The sequence below is a fragment of the Lactuca virosa genome, chromosome 6, assembly GCF_052849685.1.
Source record: "Lactuca virosa cultivar CGN04683 chromosome 6, Lactuca_virosa_CGN04683_v6, whole genome shotgun sequence".
NCBI lineage: Eukaryota > Viridiplantae > Streptophyta > Magnoliopsida > Asterales > Asteraceae > Lactuca > Lactuca virosa.
The window spans coordinates 266,680,418-266,707,222 of NC_136431.1; the positions used below are offsets into that span (position 1 = coordinate 266,680,418).

The following is a 26,805-nucleotide window of genomic DNA, read 5'->3' on the forward strand; positions in this document are numbered from 1 at the left end:
AAAGAACATTATTAAAGAAAGCATTAATCGAACCAACTTCATTATCAAATGAAAAGGTGAAACCTTGTTTATACAATGCATGAAAGGAAATAATATTTCTTGCCATTTCTGGCGAATAACAACATTTATTCAAATCTAAACTAAACCCACTACTTAGCGATAAAGTATAAACTCCAATCTTGGTGACAGGTAAAGCTTTCCTATTCCCCATGATTAAGTTTATTCTTCCATGCTCCACATTCTCACTTCTTCTTAGTCCCTGCAAATCAGAACATATATGAATACCACAACCGGTATCAAGGACCCAAGAGTTAGAATGGGGTGAGTTATTAGATAAGATAGTGTAAATACCTGCATGGTTGGGTTTAACTTTCCCATCCTTCACATCTTGCTGGTACTTTGGGCAGTTCCGCTTCCAATGTGACTTTTCATGGCAATAGAAGCATTCAGCCTCTTTAGGGTCAGAAGAAGGAGTGACAAAACCTTTCTTGGTTCCACTTGAAGAAGAGCCATCAAGGGTCCTAGCCTTGGTACCCTTCGAAGAGCTCTTCCTCTTCTTCCCTCTACCTTTCCCGATTGCCAAAACCGGGGCGGAGTTTGGAGTAGGAGTGTTAACAACCGACTTACCCTTAAGACCTGTTTCTGCGGTCTTGAGGAGTCCCTGAAGTTTGCTGAGTGTGACCTCTTCCTTATTCATGTGATATGTCATGCGGAATTGATCATAGCACGATGGTAAGGAGTGCAAAATGATATCTATTGCAAGCTCCTCAGGGAAGTTCACATTTAGCTTCAGCAACCGATCCACATACCTTTGCATTTTCTGCATGTAGCCAACATGATGCATGCCACTTTTGTAGCATCCCTTTCATGTGCCCGGAAGTCAGCGATCTCCTGGGGAGTTGCAGTGGTCTCATCAATCTCCTTAAGCTCCTTGTCAAGGACATATTCTTTGTCCTCGTAGCGGGTAATCATCCTGATGTTTCTGATCCATTCATTGAAGTTGGATCCATCAAAAGTGACTTTTCCACACAAGTTCATAAGGGTAAAGGAGTCATTAGGATTAGAGCCAGAAGCAGCATTGTTTGAAGACATATGAAAGAAGAGAACAAGATTAGTTTAGATATTAAGAGAGTCCTTAATAGAACACCCAAATGTAATATTAAGGCTAGGATCCAATCACAATATATTATAACTTAGAAGAGGTATGCCGTAATCCAAGCTATAACATATTTGAAAGGTAGGTGAATGACGATTCACCAATTTCCACCATGAAAAACGAAATATAAATATTAGGTTTTTAATTGGTTCTTAGAAATTCCTAGATTCTTTTGAGATTCAATGAACTTTTCAAAGGCATGTTTCAATCTCGAGTGTGCCCTCCAAGTTTTGTGACTGGGATACCGAGGATCACAAAACGAGGTGTGAAGTAACCATGCAAATCACTTGGTACATTCAATGTTTATTACTCAATCGATGTGCCGGTTAACCACACGAGCTCCACCGACCTATAATAAACTTTAAGTCACCCTTTACCTACCTTATTAAGTCCAAGTTAGTGTGCCGGTTAACCACACGAGCTCCACTAACGACTTAAACAAAGTGTAAAGTGTAATTTCATGGATTAGCACCTTATTCACATTTTCCTAAAGTAACTAAGATTGAGAATTTAATAAAAGCATTTAGTTATTTTATAACATTCATCATACTTTTAATGAGAATTTACAAGTCCTTGTCCTACCCGTTCGGCTAACGACCCTCCACCGATCAAGGAAGCGGCGGGTGAGAGTGGACACCCATTAAGTTGCCATTTTATAGGCAACAACCTTATACCCCCCTTATAGACCGGCTTCGTGAATGAGGCGTACTAGCGGTAAGACGACTTGACGTTATACATATATATATTAGTAACTTATAATATTATAAAGTATAAGGGTTGAATTTTAACTTTTAAAATTCTAAGGGTTGGAACTAAAGTTTTAATCAAGACTTTACATGTTCCAAAACTTGAGGGCAAGTTTTGTAAACTTCCAAAACTTTTCATTTCTTATAACTTATGAATTAATTGAGTAATAAAAATGAAGACTCTTCATTTTTATAACTCTTGTGTTCTTTTAATGGCTTTAATAAAAGTGAGACTTTTGGTTTTCCATAACTTGAGGACAAGTTATGGACTCCATTAAAACACATTATGATCATGAATTAAACTACCATGAAAGTTACAAACAATTCCTATGATCATCTAATCTTCATAAGCTCAAGAACATGAATATGAACACTTTCAAGAATCAAAAATTACACTTAAAAAAAACTTGTAATTTTAATAATTGCTATTGTAAATGGATTAGCATAAACATTACACCATCTAAAACAAGCTTTAAAACATCAAAACAGTTTAGGGTAATGTTTCTAGTCCATTTCCAACAACAAATGTGCAAACTTTCATACGAGCAGAAAACAGAAAAACGATTTTTTTTCAAGCTGTTTGCACACAAAAAAAAAAAAAACCAACAAACGAACCTGTCTCTGATACCACTAATGGTTTTGAGCATTCTAACACTTCCTAAGTGTACATGCAACCTTAATAACCTTGGATCTATGTTTGTCTAATAATCATGCAAAGTTGAATTCCAAGGTTATATTCCTATCTAGCATACATGGGGAACATTTTTAATTTGAATGAAAGATAGAATAACTTACCTTGTTGTTGATTATGATCATCCTTGAAACCTTGTGAGCCTAGCACCCCAAGTGTGATGCCTCAAATGCTTCACACAACACCAAATGCAAAGGAGTAAACTTTGAGAGAATCTTACACTTGCAAAATCGGCTCTAGCCCTCTTGTTTCTTATGTGTAGCCAATTTTGGTGGAGAATGAGTTTCTTATATAGTGTTGACACATCTAGGGTTACACCATGTAAACCCTAATGTGTCATGACTCTTCATTTCCATGACCGATGGGTTTGTAACTCCCATGGAGCATCCATGGAGCATCCTATGGGTGGAACCCAACTTGATAATCCATGGAGCCTCTTAGCCCACTATATAAGATATGGAAGATTTACATAATCTACCCATATATTTAATTAGTTATCTTTTGATCACTTAGTTAATTCTAAATTAATTCTTGATCAAACTAATTAAATAATATTATTAATATATTAGAACTTATAATATATTAATAAACCATAAGTGTTATTTCTCTCATTTTAGTTTATCCAATTGCATGGTGCCATGCAACCCAAATGGACCATGCCGGGTCGGGTCAAGTACATACCAGAAATAGTTATGGACTTAGACACCTTATCCAACATAATGCCCTTGAGGATGAAGAAGATGAAGATGAATTCCCCAAGACCACTGATTATTGTTTTTCTTTGGATGTTTTAGGTATAATCTATGTTCTGCAGGATCTCGGCGACAGAGCAAGGTCGCCATAGAAAGGAAAAGTCCACCAGCTGGAAGGATAAGTCTAAGTGGTGTGCATACCACGAAGACTTAGGGCATGTTACAAAGAATTGTATAGCTCTCAGGAATAAGATTCACTATCTCCTAAGCAAAGGATACCTCAAAGAGATCCTAGTAAGAAGAAATGAAAGATCCAGAGAGAAAGATCAGGATCCGCCTATGATCTTGGAAAAGCCAGGACCCCCTCCCTCGGATGGCAAGGTAATCAATGTTATTTCCGGAGGATTTGATATCTGTGGAACTTCTTATTCTGTAGTTAAAAGGCACGCCAAAGTGTCCAAGACGGAAAAGGAAGAAAGACCCCGAAAAAGTACATCGATAACAAACAACAAGGAGATCATCTTTGACGAACATGATAGAGAAAACATATTGGATCCTCACCATGATGGGTTGATGATTACTCTATATATCGCTAATCACTTTGTCAGAAGGATCATGGTAGACGGAGGATCCTCAGTGGCTATTACACTTTTAGATGCTCTAACCAAGATGAACATATCGGAATCAAAAATAATCAAGAGATCCTTGGTCATAATAGGATTCAGTGGTGAAACAAAGAACACCATTGGAGAAATCAAGTTACCCATCTACATTGAAGGGGTAAATTCGATACAACCTTTTTTGTGTTATTGATGCTTTGTCTTCCTATAATGTTATATTAGGTAGACCATGGATTCATGACATGAAAGCGATCCCATCAACTTACCACCAGTGCATCAAGATGCCTACCCCATGGGGAACAATGAAGATTGTCGGGGAGCAGCGGGAATGAAGTGTGCTAGAGACTAGAGAGCAAGACGTAAAGGAAGTGCCCCTAAACCTCAAGGATCCTGAAGCTAAAGTCCTCATAGGATCCTCAATACCATAGCAAATTGAACAAGAACTAATAAAGTTCCAAAAAGATAAAAAACAAGACCTTCGGTTGGAAGCACGAGGATATGACAGGTATAGATAAGAAAATTATAACTCATAAACTCAATATAGATCCTTCTTTTAGGCCTATACACCAAAAAAATAAGGAAATTTGCATCTGATAGGAACCAAATCATTTAAGAAGAAGTTGAAAAACTTCTCAAAACAAGGATGATTAAAGAAGTGAAGTTCCTAATATGGATATCCAACGTAGTGGTGGTCCAAAAGAAGAATGGAAAATGGTGAGTGTGTGTGGATTACACAGATCTCAACAATACATATCCTAAGGATCCTTTCCCTTTACCACACATAAACTCGATGATATATGTCACGACAGGACATGAGCTAATGACGTTCATGGACGCTTCACCAGGATTCCAACAAATACAGATGGAACCATCCGATCAAGAGGATACTGTCTTCATAACCCCTACAGGTACATACTGCTATATTGCCATGCATTTTGGTCTTAAAAATGAAGGAGCAACATACTAGATGCTAGTAGACCGAATGTTCAAGGACAAATTGGGGGACACCATGGAAGTCTATATTGATGACATGGTGGTCAAATCCAAGAGAGCTGAAGATCACCTCAAGGATCTTGCAGAAGCCTTTGATATACTAGACGAGTATAACATGAAGTTGAATCCTTCCAAATGTCACTTTAGAATGAAATCCGACAAGTTCCTAGGTTACATGGTAATTAAAAGAGGAATATAATCAAGCCCATAACAGATCAAGGCTATCATTGATCTAAAATCCCCATCCTCAACCAAAGACATTTAAAGACTAACAGTAAGAGTGGCAGCCCTAAATAGATTCATCTCAAGATCCTCAGAGAGGTGTAAACCTTTATATGACATATTGAAGAAGAATAAAAGATTCGAGTGGACCAAGGAGCACAAAAATGCCTTCCAGGAACTTAAAAAGTATTTAAGTTCAACACCTTTATTGGTAAAACCATTAGATGGAGAACCACTCCTACTCTATCTTTCAAATGTTATGAGAAAATCTGAGATGCCAGGAAGAATGGAAAAATGGTCTGTGAAGCTAAGCACATATGACATCAAGTATGAACCAAGATTGGCAATAAAGTCGCAAGCATTAGCAGATTGTATGGCTGACTTTAGTGATGTAACCCTTGTAAAGTCCCAAAAATTACAATAAATTTAAAGTTTTTAAATCTCCATTTATTTAATATAAAATACTAAAATAGAGTTCATTTCACCATTAATATAAACCATAATCTTTAACCAGAAACAATCATAATAATAACATTCAACTATGTTCCAAAAACCAACGGTTAAAAGTAGCGGAATAAAGTTAATCAAATCAACATCCTAAAATAAAACATAAAGTTGCGCCTGTGTGTACTTCCCTTTGCTACATAACAACATATGCAATGTAATCACGATGCGCCCTTCCCTTTTTCTACATGAAGCACCTGAAACATTTAAACTTGAAACCGTAAGCACAAAGCTTAGTGAGTTCCACAAAATACCACATATCATACAAATAACGAGCCTAACCTAACGTGTTTGTTCAATCATGCGGGCCCAACCAACGGTCCTCACCCAACAAGCATGTAAGCATACAAACAACTAGCTATACATACAACAATCATACATCGACACCAGTGTCCTACATAGTATAGTGAGAAGACTCACTTAAATCAAAGACCTGAAATGATAATACTCAAAGTCACGCACAATCAGCTATAAGCACCACCTAAACTAAACATAGGTCAAACCTCAGTCTATAACATAAAATGCTTAGTTTGACCAAAAGTCAAACTGACCAAAATGTCAATAATCACCAAAAGGAAACAGTCAATGACCATCACACTGCGACCAACTATTTCTCACACCGTGATCACTAGGTGACAAAACAGTCGTGAGACCCTTGATGTTGCGTCGTGACACCAAGGTAGTTGCACCGCTAAACCCAACTTAACATCCACCTTTTCCCTAAGGTCATAATCCTTCAAGACCTAAACTATATCCTTCCCGAACCTATCAAAACAAGGTCCTAATGGATAAAGTTCCAAACTTTTGTCCATTTGGGTGCCTTAGATGCCAAGATCTATTAACCCATGTCAAAAGAGACCAAAAATGAACCCATGACCTTGCATGACGTCAAATGCAAGATAAAAATCATCTCAATCTGTCATAAAGGGTCCAGAAGACCCCAAGATTAAACCTTGGGCCTATAGTTTTCCAAACTCCACCCAAACAACAAGAAAGGACCAAACCCCAGCCAAAATAGCCTAAATCTATCATTCAAGAAGAAAAAGCATGTAACTTGAATACTCATAAAGGTCTTAAGCAAGGAAAGAGGGTTGACACTTGCTGCATTTGACTTGAACAACAACTTATTGCAACAAAGAACACCTTCAAGCTTCACCAAAGGAAGAAAACAACTCAAAACTCAAGAAAAGGCTAGGGTTTGCATGTGATGGTTTCTATGAGATGGAGGCTAAGTGAATGATGAAAGCCTAGAGGTTTGTGCCACTAAATAGGCCCAAATATTGAGGCTTCAAGGGTTGGGTCCATTGCGTCGTGAGCTTCATTAAAGGTCGCACCGTGAAAAATTCGTATCGAGACCCTTAACTTGGTTGCACTGCTACTAAGAGGAAATCTCAAAACTTAATGATTCCAAAACAGTGTACAAAGTTATACTTGAAAACCGGGTGTTACAAGTAGGATTCTCAAAACTTAATGCGGTGTGTGGTATGGTTCCCTCTACTATTAGTGGTTAACATAAAAAATATATATTTCAATGGTGAAACCTAAAAATAACCAAACTAAAATTTCCCATAAATAAAATGTCAAAAATTTTAAGAAAACAAATGATGTCGATTGAGATTATGTGACGACAAAGCAACACACACCGCATATATAATGCATTTAGTTGAGTCATATCGACGACACACGTGTTGCTTTTATCGGTAGAAGTTATATATAATTGGACAGAAGAAAATACATAATTGATTATAACATCATAGATTATTTTATACCATACTTATATAGTTTTTTTTTATCTCAAAGTGATAAACTAATATTTTTATATAAAGTATTAAAAGGTCACAAACAAGGTTGATAGATCAGGTCGTTTCATGTTTTCGATCCACTATAAGACGTCAATATTTAATTCATGTGGATTGGTGGATTAACATTTGTAGTTTCGTTGGGCCTGATTTATGAGCAAAAGTCCGATGAATAGTGTTAACGGGCCAGTTCATGTCCTTTCATTTCTCATGGAGTTTTAGGTATTGGTTCGGATCTTTAGTAAAAATTAATAGACAGTTCCGCAGTTGGAAACCTAAAGATGTAGAGACATTCAGAAAAAGTAACTCTTGTTACAAGCTTAATACAAAAGTAAAATTTTAGACAAACAAAAGCAATGAAATCAATTTGAGGACGTGATTAAATACCATATATAATTTTACTGAATTGGTGAAATCATTTAATTACCAAAGGAACATTTCATTAAGATCTTAACTATTCACCATATAATACAATATAATATTTTTAGAAACGGCAAAATATTATTAAAATGAACCCCGACTAGTAAGTAACTAGCAAGGGAGTAGAAAAGGAAAACACACAAACTTCAAAATTAATGAAAAGAAAATTACAAAGAGAAAGTAAGAAGCTAAGCAACATGGAATGGAGAAGATGACCACTCATTCTACTTACAAGAGACACCCTTCCCCCTATATTTGATCCATAAGTACACCAATGATTTTATCTGCTCAGCACCGCCAAAGGGGCTAATAAACGCCATTTTAAATATCTGATCGTTCCTACACTTCCATAAACTCCAGATCAGTCTGTAACATATCGTCATGAATCTATTTTTCTTACTTGGACACTGACTCCAGTTTGCAGCGAAGCTTATCAGGTCCTGACACTATGGAGTGCTTGATGTCTTATACCACACCAATCGAATATTTTATTCCTCACTGCACTGGCAAATGGACATGTCACTAAAATATGGTCAACGCACTCAACACCATTGATACATGCCCCACAATATGTTGTGTCTACTTCAATACCACGCGAACTCAGAGCCAACAAAGAAGGTATTTTCTTTTGTAATGCTCTCCATATAAAAACAGTTCACCTTGATCGGTGCCTCCTTAAGCCATGTCGTTGGAGGTTGTGATTGACTAGGGATAGATTGTTGGTCAGTTAGCCTTCTTAATGCTCCTACTGTGTAGTAACCATCTGAATCCGGTCTGCTCTTCCATTGGTCACACCCGTTAACCAGATTAACCGTGGACAAGTCATGGAATAGATTAGCCAAATCGTTGGATAAGCCATATAATTTAATGACTAGTTTTCAGCAACCAACTTGTTTTTATTGAACATTTAAATAAATTTTAGTCTAAATAAAGTTGGGTTCCCAAAGGGTGTTAGCTAGGAGAGACAGACCCGACCCTGACATGTCGAAAGCTTTGTGCAAAAATCAAAGTGAGCCCCCCATAAAATCTTTTCTTGTAAAATATTATTAAGTAAATTTGCTATCACTAAATTCAAAACTCAAAGTTGCTAACAAACATCTCGTAAATTCATTACCATAACATCATGTATCCACTCGTTAAATGTTCTAGTTTCTAGGATCATACATGTTCTAGTTTCTTGAATGTATTCACTCGTTAGATGTTCTAGTTTCTAGGATCATACGTGTTCGTGGAATATATTCTTTGTCATCATCATTACCATTCAAGATGGCTATGTATTCATCCACACAAGGCATATCTTGTGGCACTTGCAGTTCAACTTCTTCGTCTCTAGGTTCGTCCACACCATCATGAATTTTTTCACTAGGTTTTTCCACAGGTTCATGAACTTCATCCATGTTTTCTGACACACGTAATTCAGCTTCTTCTTCTCTATGTTCTTTCACAAATGATTCTTCGTTACGATGGTATTCTGACATTTGTTTGACGATAAATCGATTGACATATCATCTTTGACAATGAATAAGTTGTTATTCTTTTTGTTTTCTTTTACGTTTAGAACAACTCGATTAAAGTTAGAGACATCTTTTTTTTAACAAAAAAATAATCAATGTTAATAACTTAACAATAAATATTTGTAATATTTATAAAAAATTAATGTTTAAAACAGTTAGAGCATCAAACAAAATTTTGTTTTATAACCTTTCTAAGTATTAGACTATATTATATTAATATTAGAAGCCAAAAAATAGGAAGCCATTGCCACCCTCGCCCACCCCACCCTAAAATTTGTCAATGCTCTACTATGACCCCTCTATACCAAACATTGAAAAGCTAAAGCTATAAAACATAGTGATCGAATGATAAACACAATTCACAAGACATTATAATATATATAAGGGAAAACCAAGAACATTGTTTTTTTACTTTCTCTACTTCATTATGAATTCATAAATAAATCATTCAAATAAAAAGGGGCATTTAGCATGGGAGAGAAAGAAGTTAAGTACGAGTGGGATTTGGGAAATTTAAAGACATAGGAGACAATAACCCGTAGTTTGGGAGTCAATTAGAGGATTGCAGAAGAACAAGGAGACTATCAACAACTCGGCGAGATATCAAGATTCAAGATAGAAAAACGGCAGTTTCCGCCAAGAGAGACGGGCAACATCGGCAATCTACTAGTACCGTTATTAGGTTTGTTAGGGTTTGATCTTTTGACGAGTCTTATAAAAATTATAACATTTGCTTGAACTTATATTAGAAACATATATGTATTTTTCTTATATAGATACTTTCCTCAAATTTTTGATAGATTATAGAATTTATGGTAAGATTTTGATTTTTTTTCTTTTTCTTTGATTTTTTCACAATTAAATTTACTTTAAGATTGCAACCAAATGTTACATTGTGTATAGAACTAACTGCTATTGTTCTTTAATAAAAGTACATAAAAATGTATTTTATGAAAAAAGCAACACCATTACTATATATATTCCCTAAATTTGGAGGCCCCTTAAAATCGGAGGCCCCGTGCGACCGCACAACTCGCACACACCCAGGGCCGCCACTGAAGAGAGAGTATGCTATGTGACGTACTCTTTCTGTAACATCTTGTTTCGAGAAGTTTCTTATTTCGGGATTGTGGACAATAAATGGATCAAGTAAAGGCCTTGGGATTCAAGAGAATGGGTTTAGACCCTATTGGATGTTGATAATATTGATTATGTGATCTAATCCCTTGGTTTGTGTTTTGGAGTCAAATGGTAAAATGAGAAAATGATGTTTCGAACTTCCTTCATGGATTGTGGTTTTTAGTTCGACATATGTTAAGCCAAAATTAACTAGATATAAGTGTGGGACTCGTCAATACCTTTCCGTGGATATAAAGATCATCGAAAACGGAGTTGAAACAAATAAGTTATGACTGTTTGAAGTTGAGGTGGATTTGGGTGAAAACCATCGCCACTGTGTGGGGATTAGAGCCCATGGCGTGGTAGTCTGTCAGGCCCAAACCCATGATTTTAGGGTTTTCAACGTATTTAAGCATAAGGTTCCGCATTTTTGGGCATTTAGCAGCCTCCACCACCTCTAGGACCCATTGGGAGAAATCCTAGCCTCCACCTTCAAGATTTGAGCTTCTCATCTCTTCTCTCTCCTCATTTGGATGCTTTTTATGTTATTTTGATAAAGTTTAAAGATCAAGAAGGTTCTTTTGGTTGCAAGGAATGACGCTTCAAGTTTGGATCCGTCAAAAACACTATATTTCTAGACTATTGTAAGTATAAAGTTCCAATCTTGTCATCTAGTTATTTAGATCTTGTCATTTGGGGTTTTTGACACTTTTGGTCCATTTTATGGGTGGTCTTGAAGTTGAGTGGACTCCAACATATTTTGATCAATTTAGAATGCTTCTTGGACCTCATGGACTAAGAAAGTTATGACCTTTTGCCTTCCCTTCTAGTCATACAAGTTATCTTGGTCCTTTAGGTCATTTTGGTGTATTAAAGTTTAGATCTTGAAAGTTACTGACTTTGTTATGAATAAAGTTGGAAACTTTATCCATCTAAACACATGTTGATCCAGATATAAAGGTTAAAGACATGGACTTAATGGATTAAGTTAAGAAAGATGCATTTTGGGTCACTTTGAGACTTAAAGTCCACATCTTGGTGGTTTGGACCTTCCTAATGGATAAAGTTATACACTTTATCCATTAAGACCTTAGAAAGGATCAGATCTGAGCTTTGGAGCTCTTGAAATGGGAAGAAAATGGATTAAGCTCGTTTGAGCGGTTCAGACTAGTCCCCACGACGTGGCCTTAGGCTACCACAACGTGGTGACTGGAGAGTCAACGATTATTTTGGCATCCCACGACGTGGCCAAAGAAGGCCACGACGCGGAGAGCTGTTGTTGGCAATTTTGACCTTAGCTTTGACCGTTGACTTTTTGACTAGTTTGACATTTGGTCAAACTTGGGTAAAATTTAGTATTTGACTAAAGGATGGTCTCGGTTTGGTTTTGGGAAGTTTGGGTTGGCTGTGTTGTTGCTGAGGTAGCTATTGGGCTTCTGTCAAGTGGTTCAGGTGAGTTCTTCTCACTGTACTCGTGGGTCGAAGGCACCAATGTCAGCCCACTATGTTATGTATCCTGGTATATAGGATGTTGTTATGCTGTAGTTACCTGTTATATTGGTAGATATGTATGATTGTCTGTACTTGCTGATTTCTGTTTATCTATTGCATACGTCGAGATATTGGTGGTTGGGTTGAGATACTGCTTCGTGCGGCGGACCAACAAACCCAGATGGTTGGGTTGAGGCCCTGGGCCAACAAACCCTATATGCACTTAATGTAATTGTTATTGTATTTTGTGTATGGTATTTTGGGGGTACTCACTAAGTTTTGACTTACAGTTTGGTTTCATGGTTTCAGGTACATCAGATGACCGTGACAAGACGAATGCGCATTCTATCATTTTTTAGTCATCGTTCCATCAAATGATTTATCATTTATGATTTTCATTTATTTGACAAAATACATAAAAACAACTATACTTTGGCTATTTTTGTTGGTTAATAATTATTTAAGGTTAATGAAGATCACCAAGTTTGCCAATTTTTTCAATTGTAGGTTAAAATAGTTGCAATAGAAATTTTATCAAAAATTTAGTGGCCTTAATTGAATATTTAATGTCAAAATTTTCACTAAAGCCATTAAACTTTGACAAAGTTTTCTATTGAGCGATCAACATTGTAAAACGTTGGTGACTTTCATTGTCGAAACTTAAAACATATTGGTTAAACCAGAAAAATGACCAAAACACAATGGTTGGTTTTTATGTAATTTGACTCTTTTTTCATTTATATATATTTCCAAAAGGCATCTTTGAGACAGTTTAGTTAAAAACAATTTGATTTTCTAAGCTTAATTTTTCACATAACCATTTGTAATGTTTATTAGTTAAAAAATCAATAAAAAAACAAAATATCATAAGCAATACGAAGAGTGCCTATGAATCGGCACACATAGAAACTATAAGAATCACTAACATAATTATTATGATATACAACTGCTATCAAAAACACAACAATAATACAGTTAAAAGCTATATATATATAGTATTAATCGATCATCATATATATAACTTTAAAAATGCAAATCTCACCATTTTCATCTTTTTGGTTTGAGATTTGTTGCATATCTGTGTGTGGGTTGGGCTCGTAGATTACATGTACAGGTTTGCTTGATTTACATGATATGATCACCATCACGATCACCTGCATTGCTTCTTTTTGTGATTAGTGTTGGTGGGTGCCCCTTTTATTATTTTATAAAAAGTACATAAGAAACTAATTTCTATAATTCTTTTATACAAATTAAATAGATGATGATGATGATGTTGCATTAAAATATAATAATACCTTTTGCGTTTGCTCTTCAAGACTGTAGAAGAGGAAGGATTACTATGCCAGTTGCGTTTTCTCTGATTGATAAACCAATTGTTTATCTGCTTCAATTGTAGCCCTGTTTCTTGAACCAATCGTGCTTTGTCTTCTTCCTACACAATAACGTAATTCAAAAGCTATCAAGCTTTTAAAGTAGTAAAGTAAAGTAGTAGTTCATGATTTTAAAGGATGCTTAAAAGAGTTGTAGGCCGAAAAATTACAGTAGGGTATGGCCATTTGGCATGTGATTGCCACCAAGCTTTTAAAACAGAGGTAGTATCACCAGGCAGTTTTCCTGCCCTCCTTTTGCGTAATATTTCCTCTCTTATGTCCACAATCTTCTCCTTGTAACCCTAATAACAAAAAAAAAAATAAAAAAAATCAAGGATTCAATGTAATGATAAAGTACATGACAAAACAGATTATAATGTGTTTGAGTTCAGGCCAAAAGATGGGACAAGGATTGACTATTGATTTATTGTCTGTGTAAAAGACAAAAATGCCCTTGTTACCGTCATCAATTAAAATAGGTGTAGAGCTCATTTGTCTCACCTGTTTGAGTTCATGCTTTAGCTCTTGCCTAACACGTTCCATCAATGACCTCTCACTCTCTGTTGGGACAAGAGGGCCGAATCCCATGGTGTCATGTCCATCAAGACTTCCATCAAATAAATTGGCATCACTATCCACCTGATCTTCATCATCATCGGACATTGTTGCCCCTGTGCCTTCTCCAGGGGACACTCCTGTTTCAACCAAAAAGAATAAATTATGGCAATTTTGTAACAACTCAAGAATGTAACATTTGTTTGAATTGATTTTGGTAAAGAAGAGAAAAACCTTATACGTCACCTGTTAAGCTTTGTAGGGACTGTTCAATCTCCCAACAGGCCATTACTGCTTCCATTGCATGAACTCGAACATGTTGCTGTAATTGTTCTTTGAAAGAACAAAGCAACAGAACATAATGTGTCTGCATTGTGAATATATAAGAGTACATAATATCATTGTTACATCAATTTTAGTTTTGTGCCTTTTTAAGATCTAATTAATTGTGAAAAATGAATATAAAACAATATTATAACTAGCGTAACTGTGATGATTACACATATACAATGACAACTATCAATTATTGATACTTTTATCTTTTAAAATCAAAATCTTCTTTTGTAAACGCCATCTACATCTTCACACAATTATATGTGGGCATAAACTTTTCTGAAACTTTTGTCAATTATATGTGGTCCTAGATGTCTAGATCAAAGATCAGAAGGCTCTCATTATGGAAATGATAAGAGTGCTTTTGGTTTTTGATAAGCAAACAGTTTACTGATTCAATGGAATTAGAAATAATTATGGCATTCGACATCAGAATTAACAAATTCTCTAAGGCTATGTTTTTTCTGCACAGCTGAAACCGATAAATCCATTGCAACATACAGATTCAGATTAAGCAGAAGTTACTAAAACGATTCACCGATTTTAACGATCATTACAGATAATATTTTAAGGAAAAAATGAAATGAAGAAACGTACCATGAATTGATCAAGCTCCTTATCATCATGAACAAGATTACCATGGCCTCCAAGAGCGGAATACTTCGAAACCACTTGCTGCGACTGCGCAAGCTGTGCATCGATTCTCGGTAGCTGATCCACCGGCGTTGCGATGCGCAAACAAGCCACATGAGCCGCTAGTAACTGTTCGTACAACGGATGCGACAGTACCTCTGCTTTTTGTCTAGCATTTTGCCAATTCATTAACGATCCACCACCACCACCACCGCCGTCGCCGCCACCTGCCTCACTCTCTCCGAGCTCTCCTCCTCCTCCTCCGACATTGTTATCTACCTGTGATGGTTTCATCATTATGAGAATCGTAACCGACGGATTTGGTTTTTAGAGGAATGACACTTTATTTGGCTGCTTGGGTTTGTCATTAATGTACAAGGAATGATGCGAAAGGAACAATTATTAATGCGCAAATGATAAAACTATTGATAGATTTGTTAAGAAAAGGTAGGAGAAAGAAAAAGGATATATCCATAGACAAAACACAAAAGCGTAAAAACGTTCAGAACACTTTTTTACCATTTGTTTTGAAAAAAAAAAAAAAAACTCTCATTCCCCATTTCACTTGATAAAAAGAACATATTTATGTTTGACTAAACTGCACAAATGGTCCTGTGGTTTGCTTAAAATTGCCACTTTGGTCCAAAAAAGTTTTGACTAGCACTAAAGGTCCAAAGTTTTCATTTTGTTGCGAGTTTGGTCCAATTTGATTTAAAAATATTTAAAATGACGGATTTACCCTTGTTATTTTCTTTTTCTATTTTTTTATTTATTTAAATGTTTTTTCTGATTAAAAGAAAAATAAAAAAGAATTTCTTTCTCTCTCTCTCTCTCTCTCTCTCTCTCTCTCTCTCTCGTTTTTCTTTCACTCGTCGAGAAACCCAAAACAGAGACCGGAGGCTGCTGCCTCCGATCAAGCTATCCAGCCTCTCCCTCGTGTGTCGACTGGCGAACCCAAACACCCTCTGATCAGGGTCGATCTCTGCTGAAACAGTCCCGATCACAAGCAGCTATGTTTCTTTATTCACCGGAGAAGAAAGGTAGTCGAGTATCTTCCGCTTTGCCTCCTGTTTCGATTCCCAAACAGCTCCCTCATCATTTCCTGCTTCATCCATCTAGGGTTCGAATTACCCTCTCTTTGCGGTGTGATTTTACCAGATATTGAAGCTTGCCCCGACAATTTTGATTTAGGTGTGATTAGGGCTCCGAAACCCTCAATTGGAGCAACAATGATAACGTACCTGCAACTCGAAATTCAGATGACATGAGTAGCGTACCTCTCCTCCTAAACCTAGTATTGTCGGCGACTTCAACCTCTCATTGTCATTCTTACGTAGTAGCAGCAGCAACAACATAACAGAGGTGGTAGATGGTGGTGACCAAGAGCAACTCTACGATGGCAGGAGGTTGCCCGACAGTCTATCGGCTGCTTCCTTTTAGCTTATATCGGCAATGATCATCGGAGGGGAAGTAGGAAGAGGTAAGGCAGCAGGTTGGAGGGTTGCTTGGGGGTTGTTGTGTCACCGGAAGAAGGAGGGATAATGGGTTGTGAAATGGTGGTACATGATGGCAGAAGGTGGCAGTGGGGTGACGAGTGGTGGCTGCCATGTTTTCCTTTGTGTTTCTTGGAAGAAAATGGACGAGAAAAAGGATGGAAGAGAGTGAAGAAGGTCTGAGGTATGTTGGTGGAGTGGTTTTCGATCCAGTGAGGGCAAAACAGTCATTATGAAAAGGTTTATAGAAAACTGGACCAAACTCGCAACAAAATGAAAACTTTGGACCTGTGGTGCTAGTCAAAACTTTTTTGGACCAAAGTATCAATTTTGAACAAACCACATGGATCATTTGTGCAGTTTTGTCTTTATGTTTTTTTTAACATATTTATGTATAATTTAAAATAATTATATTATTAATCAAAATTTTAACAAAAATTTAAGAACAAATTCGAGAATAGTTTCCGTATTTTGGATTTTATCCTGTTTTAACCATCAAAAGAAATTTTCTACTTTAATCTTTTTTTTTTAAACAAAATCACTAAATAAAATCTTAAATTTTATAAAAACATTATAGTTTAAAAATTGGTTTGTTTTACCACTCTGAAGATTTTTGTATGAATTAACCATTAAAATTTTAAATTTTTATATAAAAACCATCTTTAACTAGAAAGTTAATCTTACGATTAATTTTTTCCATTCATAAAAAAAGTTATAGGGAAAATTGAAAAAAAAAAAGGATTTTAACAAAAATAAAACTATAGTGGTTTAATAAAAAAAAAGTCAGTTGTTAAAAAAAAGATACCGAGTTTTATGGAATTTAACTGTAAAGAAGAAAAGAGAAAACCAAACTCTAAGAAAAATCAATCTTATTAATTTTCTAGTAATATTGCTGATAAATAAAAACAAATATTAAAATTAGAAATTTATAAAAAAAAATGTCCTATTCACTTCATGAAATTTACTCATAGATTATTCACAATTTTCAACAATCACAAAATATCAATAAATTAAGTATAATTAACAACTTATTATAGTAATATTGCTGATAAATAAAAACAAATATTAAAATTAGAAATTTATAAAAAAAAATGTCCTATTCACTTCATGAAATTTACTCATAGATTATTCACAATTTTCAACAATCACAAAATATCAATAAATTAAGTATAATTAACAACTTATTATAATTTATCTTTGTAATGAAAATAGGAGATGTTGTTTGGATAACAACCAACTTCCAGCTACTTCTCAGTTCTCAATATTGTATATAGCATATTATTAAACAATCGATACTAAGAGTTATAAGCTAGGAGCCAAATCTATCAAAATAATATTTGTTGGTTATGTAAAAAAAAAAAAAAAAAAAGCTTAATGGCTCTTAGATAAGAGACCATGTATTATTCGTATAATCTACAAAATTCTTCAAAGATAAGTTTTCAAAAGATGTAGAATCTAAATTCTAATCACATATTGTGATGTTGGAATATCTCACCAGGAATATGTGATGTTGGAATACATCACATATTGTGATGTATGAAATTGATATACACTTGGTACCTAGTGGCGATGCTATGCATAATTTGACCCACCTAATATTTTTAACTTATCTAAAATTTCTAAAACTTTTTTTACCTACCTTAGAAAAAATTTAGGATTTAACTTACCAATAAAATATTGAATTTGTATAGAATTTTTTTTTAATAAAAAAATTAGTGAACTATATGGTTTTTTATTCTAGATTCGCTCTTGGTTGTACCTAGGAGTTTAAGAAGGATATTACGACACAAACGAGATAAATGACACAAGTGATTCTAAATCCACAAGTGGATGAATTTATACTCTAACTAGAGGAACAATTTATTAGTCAAACAAAAAACAAAAATGTATAACGCACGTGACTATGGAAGTCGACTTTAGTGCCTTATATGTATGCGGAAAAGCCAAGTAAAGTTACATAAATTCTTGTTGAAATTCGCATGTATGATGCTTAAATGCCCTTTATTTCTATGCACTGTAATAATGATGGTATATTGTCTAAAATGTAGAATGTTGTATATAAGGGGAAGTTAGACATATTAGTATTAAAAAAAATTATGTGAGACAATTCAGAATTGTACCATTAGTGTTTATTTTGTCTAACTCGTATGGAAACATGGTTGATCCCCTTACCAAGCCTCTATCGAGAGATTTGGTAGAACCTAATGCCAGACCCATGTCTGAAGCCACAATAGAATCAGTTATTGATGGGAACACGACTTGGATTTATTGATCTTATATTCCAATTTTAATTAATAATAACAAGTCACTTGATTGATATAAGGTACTATAAATGATAAGCTAGTTTAAAGTATAAATAGTACATTGTTTTATAGTTAGATACATGAGTCTAAAACCATAATGGAAGCAATTAGTGATAGGAATAGGAATTGGATTTATTGATCTTATCTCCTAGTTTTAGTTGATAATAACAAGTTACTTGATTGATATAAGGTACTATTATTCGATAAACCAATGTAAGGTATAAAGAGTACATCGTTGTTGAGTAAAGGTTGGGTCTAATCTCTTAATAAAGTTTTGAGACATCTTAGCATCAAAGATGTTATATGAACTTTGCGTATATGGTGTAAAGTTGGTGTTACCTCAAATTACAGAGTATCCATTTCTATTCTATGTGGTCATGAAACAAAATTTTAGCATGGTCATATTCATGCTAACTAAGATTGCAAAGACGGTAGGTGGTGTATGTGGGTGGGCCAAAGAGGTCACTAGGTTTCCGATTTTAATCAAAAAAGATACCATGGAACTGATCTCTTATTGCACAATCATAATCAAATAAAATTTAATCTTTATACCAGCTATGTAACATCATTTATCGGAATGTCATCTAAAATTTGAACATGGTGGGGGTTATTGGAAATTTTGTGGGTAAATGTTGGAAACATTGTTCACCCGTCATCCCACATACATATTGTAACTTTTCATCAAGGGATGTTACATATATGTAGAAAAATAAAACTACTATTAGGTTTATAAGGGAAGTGTTCCATTTGCCCATTTAGATGAATGATAGGGTGCCATACAAGCCCGTGTGTGGTGTGAGTATGGACGTACGTTGTGAAATTCGTAACGGCATGTATACACAGATTGTGCACTTTGCACATATATACAACATAATATTTGGAGCATTTTCATTTTAACTTGAAATGTGTTCTAGAAGATAACATGTATTGAACATGAACATATCAATGCTGAAAGTCACTATAACAACTAGTGGTGCCAAAAAAGTTTCACTAGAACTAAACACACTTCATCACTTACTTGTCCTAAGGTTGATGTTGGATGTTTTAGGAACTGATGACTGTTGCTTTCCAATATTTGGTATGATCATGATTTGGACAATTTCGTAAATGCTTGAGATATTTAATGAGATTGAGTTAATTGCCTTTAGATTTTTTACTTAATTGTTATGGTCTCATGTATTTTTAATACATGCTTTGGGAACTACATATTACACACTACACAATACTAGTCAAATTAATGGTCCCTTTATTTCTTTGATTAATTTCATCCTCTTTATTTTTTGTTGTACGATGGCAGTAGAAAACGTTGTCTTTTCTATGGTTTCCAATCCTCTACGTTGCAATACCTTTGTTGTCATCGCTATTGGCAACAACATCTAATATCCATCAAATTCGAGGGTTATTGACAATAGTAGCATTTTAGAGCGTCAATGAGCCTTTAAGGAAAAAAAGTTTCATTCATATGGATCATCATGTTGGTTAAACTTATTTAAAGTCAGAATTACATTGTAAGTATTGTAATTTATATTTGCCTATCATTGATATATATATATATATATATATATATATATATATATATATATATATATATATATATATATATATATATATATATATATATATATATATATATATAGTTTCTACCTCTTATATCTAAATTGACCTTGAAGGATCAATTTTGCTTGTTGAGGTTTTTCTTCCCAAATACATAAAATTAATATTTTTTTAAATATGACACATTCTTCTATAATGTCACTTAATTTGTTATGGATTTGGGCTATGCTATGTACACATAAGGGAGGAGGAAGTCATTCCCTCCCAATCCACTGAACCCACTGCCACATCAGTTTTTCTTCATTTTTTCCAACCCACAACACACGGAAATAATATCTTTTTCAATCCATTCAATCCATTCAATTAAAAAAAATACAAAACAATCAAGGTAAAATCTTAACTAGCAATAGAGTTACCACCGTTACCACTCCCTTTTCAGCGGATTGTTTAATTGGTTTCACTAACCCACTTCATCCTCTCTCTCTACTTTCTCTCTCTCTCTCTCTCTCTCTCTCTCTCTCATTTTTTCTTGTACCATGTGTTTTAAAACTTGTACCTTAGTTGTTTTGTATTTTTTTAATTGAGGGGGTTGAGTGAGTTGATAAAGATAGGATTTCCATATGTTGTGGGTTGAGAAAAATTAAGAAAAATGAAAGAAAGAAAACTGATGTGACAGTGGGTTCAGTGGGTTGCGAGGAAACAACTCCCTCCTCCCTAATTAGTGACAATCCTGAGTTATATTTATATAATTATATATAAGCTCGTTCTAAAAATGTCTAAAGGTTGTATAATTGATGAGGCAACCTCACTATCTTTTAAAAAATATGGTGAAACGCTATGATCTCTCACATAATTTTATAAATGATCGATGCAATCTAGTCACGATAAAGGTATATGAAGGTATTTCATGGATATAACTTATTGTTTTTAATGATAAATAGTGAAGTTAAACTTAATATAAATAGAGATACATAAGAAACCTAATCTAAACCGTAAAGGGTTTGGGCCTAAACCCTAATCACTAACATTCCCCTGCAGTTTGATCGGGAAGGGACGATTAAACTGAAAAAACAAAAACATAACATAACATAAATGAAGACAGTAGCAGTGGCGGTGACAAAGCTCTAACGATGACGACTAACAACAACTGCTCGTCGGAAAAGGATAGAGAAGAAGCAACGGTTCCTTTATATAAGAAGAGAGGAGTGACGACGATGATGATGATCATGAGACCAACAACAGAGGAGTCCGAAGAAAGGCAACGAGAAAGAAAGAGGGCTCGAGCTGTGGCGGACGGAGCCAATTCCGGCGAGATCGGCGACTGCAATGTGGATAGAGAAAGAGACGACTGTAGATCAAAGACTACTCAGTGGAGAAGGTGCCATCGGAGAGAGACAGCCGCACCATCAGAAAGGGATGAATCGGAAAAGAGATCTGTAGAAGTGGCCAACCGAGGAGGAGGCGGGAGGTAAGGAGGCAGAAGTAGATGAGGTAGTAGAAAAGCTGATGAAAGGGCTCTGATTTGGTGTCAGCCGACTGTTTTATTATTTAGGCGGAGAAGAGAAGAAACAGAAAAATAAGGAACATAATGAAGACACCTCTTACGACTATTAAAAAAGGTCGCCGGAGGTGGAGGGCGGCGACTGCAAGTTATTGTCAGCATTAGGGTTTTTAACCTAGAACTCTGATACCATGTAAGATAGTAGATTGTTTTTATTGATAAATAGTGAGGTTAAACTTCATATAAACCCTAAAAGTTTTAGGCCTAAATCCTAATCACTAACAATAACCATATAAATATATTATATTATAAGTCTTCACCATAAATGGATGATCAGAATAATATATATTGCATAGCCGGATGTTACTTAAGACACTTTAAGAGAAAACTTTAACCGGATGCGATGAAGACACGATATAAGCATTCCCAAGTATAATCAAGTCGTTCAATAATGAAGTTGAAGAAGTGATGTCGAGTAAAGTCACACGACAAATATGTAAGCCGCCAAGTACTCCATGCTTGATCAAATGGAAGGATTACTACTAAGTGAATCAATTTGGAAGATTGAATAAGATCCAAATTGGGAATTTCCTTAACGCAATTCAACGCTGCAAGATGTTCACAAAGGCATCACAAGAATAAGTGGGAAGAGTGTCACTTACCATACAAAATATTGCATTTTGAGTAGACAAAATATTCTACAATGACCTAAGAAGTTGTAGAGAACGAGTCTTTTACCAACACTAGAAAACTAAGAAAACAATATTGATCGATTTAACGACGAAGATAATTCATTGTTATAATATAATATTGGTGCCATGGATTTCTACATTGAAAACTTAGGACGGAAGAACGATAGATATCATGGGTTTCCCATACCATCCACTACGAGGTCCCTAGGTTTTGAGGTTTTTGGGATGAGATTTGAACCCAAATCTTCTTTTATGAAGGGTTTATTCTTAAACTCCTCTACTCTAGGCAACTCAGATGATGGTTAGCAGTCGATTATCATGGAATGTAGAATTCTAAAATTTGTAATATAGTTAATCCATAATGTAATGCTCTATGTAAGAACTTTGTAGAATGAGGACAAAAGTAGAATCCTAGATTCTTCCAAGAGATGGTATCACACCATAAATAGAAGACATCCCCTCGTTTATAACAACCACATATCCAAATGAAGGTAATCAAAGTAGTTTTTGGACATATCCTCCTACATTCTTCTTTCATACTCCATGTGACATGTTTTTCTTTCTTAGGGTTGATACTAACAAGTCATAAAGGACGATAAGTGTTATGGCATCATTCACTTAAAAAAGTTAAGCAACAACATAATGTATTAATTCTACTCATATTGATTCTTCGCATAAAGACGTGAAACCAATAAATGCTAAACAAGAACATTTTTTTATTATTATTTTCATGCTCCTCATTTAGTTTGATCTATGTAAGAATATCTTTTCCATTTATTTTTTTTTCTACATTTTCTCACATTTAGTCAATAGTTATGTAGTTTGGTTTAATTAAAGGATGTTGATTTGTTTACATTTGAAAATTTGTTTTATTGTAGGGTTAAGTCTTGATAGTGCCCTTGACTTATATAATTGCACTAAGTACAACAACAAACAAATTTTATATCTGCATTTATTTATTTTTCGGAGAGAGTTTTTACATTATGTTTAACTCATAGGTAATACATTATACATAATTACTATATACTTTATGATTTATTTATATCCAACTAGATAAATTAGTTCTGATATGGAAACTTTAAATGAACTTCATCAGATAAAAAATGGTGATATTTTTTTAACAGCACACAATAATAAATAGGATTATTTTCCACTACTACGTAATCTAAAAAATAATAATATAATAATATAAAAATTTAAAATATAAGTTATTTTTATCATGTAATTTTTGATATAACTACTTATATGATAACATATATAGTTCTAAAACACTATTGATAGTTATGAGAATATAAGCATCTTAGAACATGATTACTTCATATGAATTTTTTTTCGCAAGCGTGACTATTTTTAGCCAAGGACAAAGTTAATATTTAAATGATTTAACAATTGCAATTTTGAAGCAATGATTGGTTTTATGAAGTAGATTATAAAACAAAACACATTTGTAATCATAGAAACAACTAATATATTATGTTTTAAGATTTGTTGTAAAAACTCACATTTTAGATAGCTTTATAAAAGAAATCATTAATGTTTCACATGTATGTGCAATTATATATATATATATATATATATATATATATATATATATATATACGTACTTGTTAAAACATGATTGTTTAATTATTTAACTACAAATTTAGTTTAAATAAGACTATTACTACTAATAATGAATCTAAATGTGATTACTTTTATCGACAAATATTAAGGTATTTTTTTTTTCAATTTATCTTTTATACAAGCTAATCAATTACATCATAGTACAATTAAGTTTAGATTAATTTGTATTAATTGTTATGTACTCATTACACGTATATATAACTAAATTCTTATTACCCTTGTTAAAATAATGAGGAATTAATTTAATCTTTTTTCAGAGTATTTTCGACATGCTGAGTCTATTTTATTTAATATTTTTTAATACAACTCAACACGAATATGTGATACTAACAAATTCTTACAAAGACTACTACTTGGATACCACATTTAATTTTTTTTCTCTATAACAAATTCAAGTAATGCCTTTTATATTTCTTTACTTCACATTTAGTTTTGATGAATATGTTTAATTTATTTTGTAGAAGATATGAAAATATTCTGCTTTTTACACACCAGATGCTATATATTGAACTGTTGTCTCAATATACTTTCCTTATGAAATATGTCTATCAATAATTTAGATATACATGTGGTTATTAAAATCTTTTGATGAAGTTCAATGTAGTATTTTATTGTTATGTTGATTAATAATAGCTATACTATCAAGATATATACTATAAAAATTATATATTCATAGCCAAAAACCAAACTCATACATGCTAAAGTTGCAAGAAAGATAATATAGAATTCAAAGTTAACCAAATCAAATAATTTAGTACGTATAAATTATCAAGATAGAAATTCAGTTAACTTTCGAAAAAAAAAAGAATAGTGTTTTACACACCAATGCTAAAAATATAATAAGAAAAATTATTGTTTATATTTTAGGCTTAAAGAATCAAAATAAGAATTTATTTGCTTATTACTTTTACTGAAAAGTTTTGTGACTAGAATTGTCTATTTTCTCTTTTAAAATGCAAATAGACATTAATTATGTGACTCTCGTATAAGAATGAGAACAGAGGTAGCATTTTTTTTTTTTGAAAACTAATAAAAAATTTCTTTATCAATTATCAATAGACAAATAAACTGAAGGTGCTTATCGTGGTTCATAAATTTTTTTATATTTTCTCTTTGTTTAGATTCTTATAATTTTTTTATTTTTATTTTTATAAAAAATAAACATTATATATTTAGGTTCACTATCATTTTGATGGCTGTCATCGAATTTGTGTTTAAAATGATTTCATCAATAAAAAATAGTAAGATTCATCATTAATTATTTAATATTTATTGTTACTTTCAGCATTAGAAAACGAAGAAAACTCCATGCATTAAAATCGATGTCACCAACAGCCTTTAATGACTTAAAATGACCAAGTAAATAAATTTAGATCGTCTTATCAGAAAAATCAAGGCATTATCTCAGGGAAAGTTGAAGAAAGAAAACATTAATATATATTTTTTACTGTTATTTTTTTACGAATAATGTCTTTTTTAACTTTTGCTTTATGAATCTTGTGTTATCGGTTTTCAGTGAAAGAATATCGAGATAATAACTGTGGTATACTGGTATACGATTATCAGGACTATGAATTAATGATTGGCATCATATATTTTTTTTGTTAAATGAAATCTTTTCCTTTTCATTCTACAAAATAGTTTGGTTAATTACTTAAAAACAAATCATAATGAATTGAAATGCCAACACCTGTTTTTGTACGTTTAATTTTGTAAATGTATATGATTTTTTTTCTTTTATCAAAACAGTCCTATAGAATATTACTTCAAACTTATTATATATGCATAATTTTGGAAGTCAGAAATTTGTTTCAAATCAAATACTACTATTCAAGTTAATGACGTGAAACAATGAGGTTGATAAGGGGAAAACCTAATATTTCGATCGTATCTTTCAATCAGAATCATAATATTATATGAATGGTTGTTATTAGGGGAAATGATTTTTTAGATGAAATATGGGGAAAAACGAGAGACTTAATTAATAATTTATGAATTAATAAACCTACATGAACTTAAAAGTTAAATCTATACTTCATTTTTGAATGATACGGAAGTAGTTGAAAATGAAGGATATACGAAAACTTGTGTAAATCTGAAATTCATAGTGGAAACGTTCAAACCTGACTTACAGCGATGTTTCTAGAATGATTGTTCAGATCAGGTGAACTGTGAGAAGACATCACGGCGGCGGCGGCGATAATTGAGTCAGTAGAAACTTCCGCAACTCCGTCGTCTCCTCTAACATCACTAACGTTCCTCTGCAATATCGATCTCGATAGCCACTGATTGTTGTTATTGTTAGCAGCCTGTTGATGGTGGTGATGCTGAGATGACGTCGTAGCTGCAGAATCTGAATTATTGTGGTTCGTTTGCAGGTTGAGGAAGATATTATTGTTACCGTCGCCGGTTCCGCCACCGAATCTGCCTTGTTGCCGGAGAATTGCGTTATTGAGCCAGTGGTCTTTTCCGGCGGAACGGGAAGAAGAGGAAGATTGTGCGGCGGATGTGAGGTGGTGATGTTCTGGAAGAATCGTTCGGAGGACGGAATTGTTGTCGGTGTCGGAGAAATGTTGTTGTAGGGCCATATCTTGCGAGATATGGTTAGGATGATATGCCATTAGAAGACTACACCGTATACTGTAGCTAGTGTAACAATCGATCTGGCCGGTGACGATGATGCGGCGGAGGTGCTGCAGCAGTCTTTGCTTTCTACCAATCGAGAGAGAGAGAGAGATGAAATGAATAAAATAATTTGAAGGTGTACTGTCTACACTA

General features: G+C 34.0%; 1 protein-coding gene across 5 annotated transcripts; it reads right to left on the reverse strand.

Annotated features, from left to right (window-relative positions):
* Positions 1-5,695: 5,695 nt before the first annotated feature.
* Positions 5,696-26,805, reverse strand: LOC145119516 (homeobox protein knotted-1-like 11). 5 transcript variants are annotated; one of them, XR_013713883.1, is made up of 8 exons: positions 26,151-26,804; positions 14,826-15,140; positions 14,142-14,262; positions 13,842-14,035; positions 13,511-13,642; positions 13,266-13,402; positions 13,010-13,132; positions 5,696-5,821 (listed from the first exon to the last, which is right to left on the reverse strand). XR_013713883.1 is itself a non-coding variant. In XM_079055181.1 (7 exons), exons 1-7 carry the CDS (start codon positions 26,646-26,648, stop codon positions 13,093-13,095), a joined length of 1,428 nt encoding a protein of 475 aa, XP_078911307.1. In that variant the 5' UTR covers positions 26,649-26,805; the 3' UTR covers positions 12,878-13,092. The 5 variants fall into 5 exon arrangements, 4 of the variants coding, with proteins under 4 accessions (XP_078911307.1, XP_078911308.1, XP_078911306.1 ...); XM_079055181.1 differs by lacking the exon at positions 5,696-5,821 and having other exon boundaries at positions 12,878-13,132; positions 26,160-26,805; XM_079055182.1 differs by lacking the exon at positions 5,696-5,821 and having other exon boundaries at positions 12,878-13,121.

What these genes read in the sequence shown, in the direction of transcription:
- LOC145119516 (XM_079055179.1), bottom strand. Translation starts at nt 26,648, where the DNA reads ATGGCATATCATCCTAACCATATCTCGCAAGATATGGCCCTACAACAA. An exon ending in AGGAGCTTGATCAATTCATG is followed by an intron (nt 14,263 to 14,825) that starts GTACGTTTCTTC and finishes TTCACAATGCAG; the next exon opens with ACACATTATGTTCTGTTGCT. An exon ending in TAAAGCATGAACTCAAACAG is followed by an intron (nt 13,643 to 13,841) that starts GTGAGACAAATG and finishes TTTTGTTATTAG; the next exon opens with GGTTACAAGGAGAAGATTGT.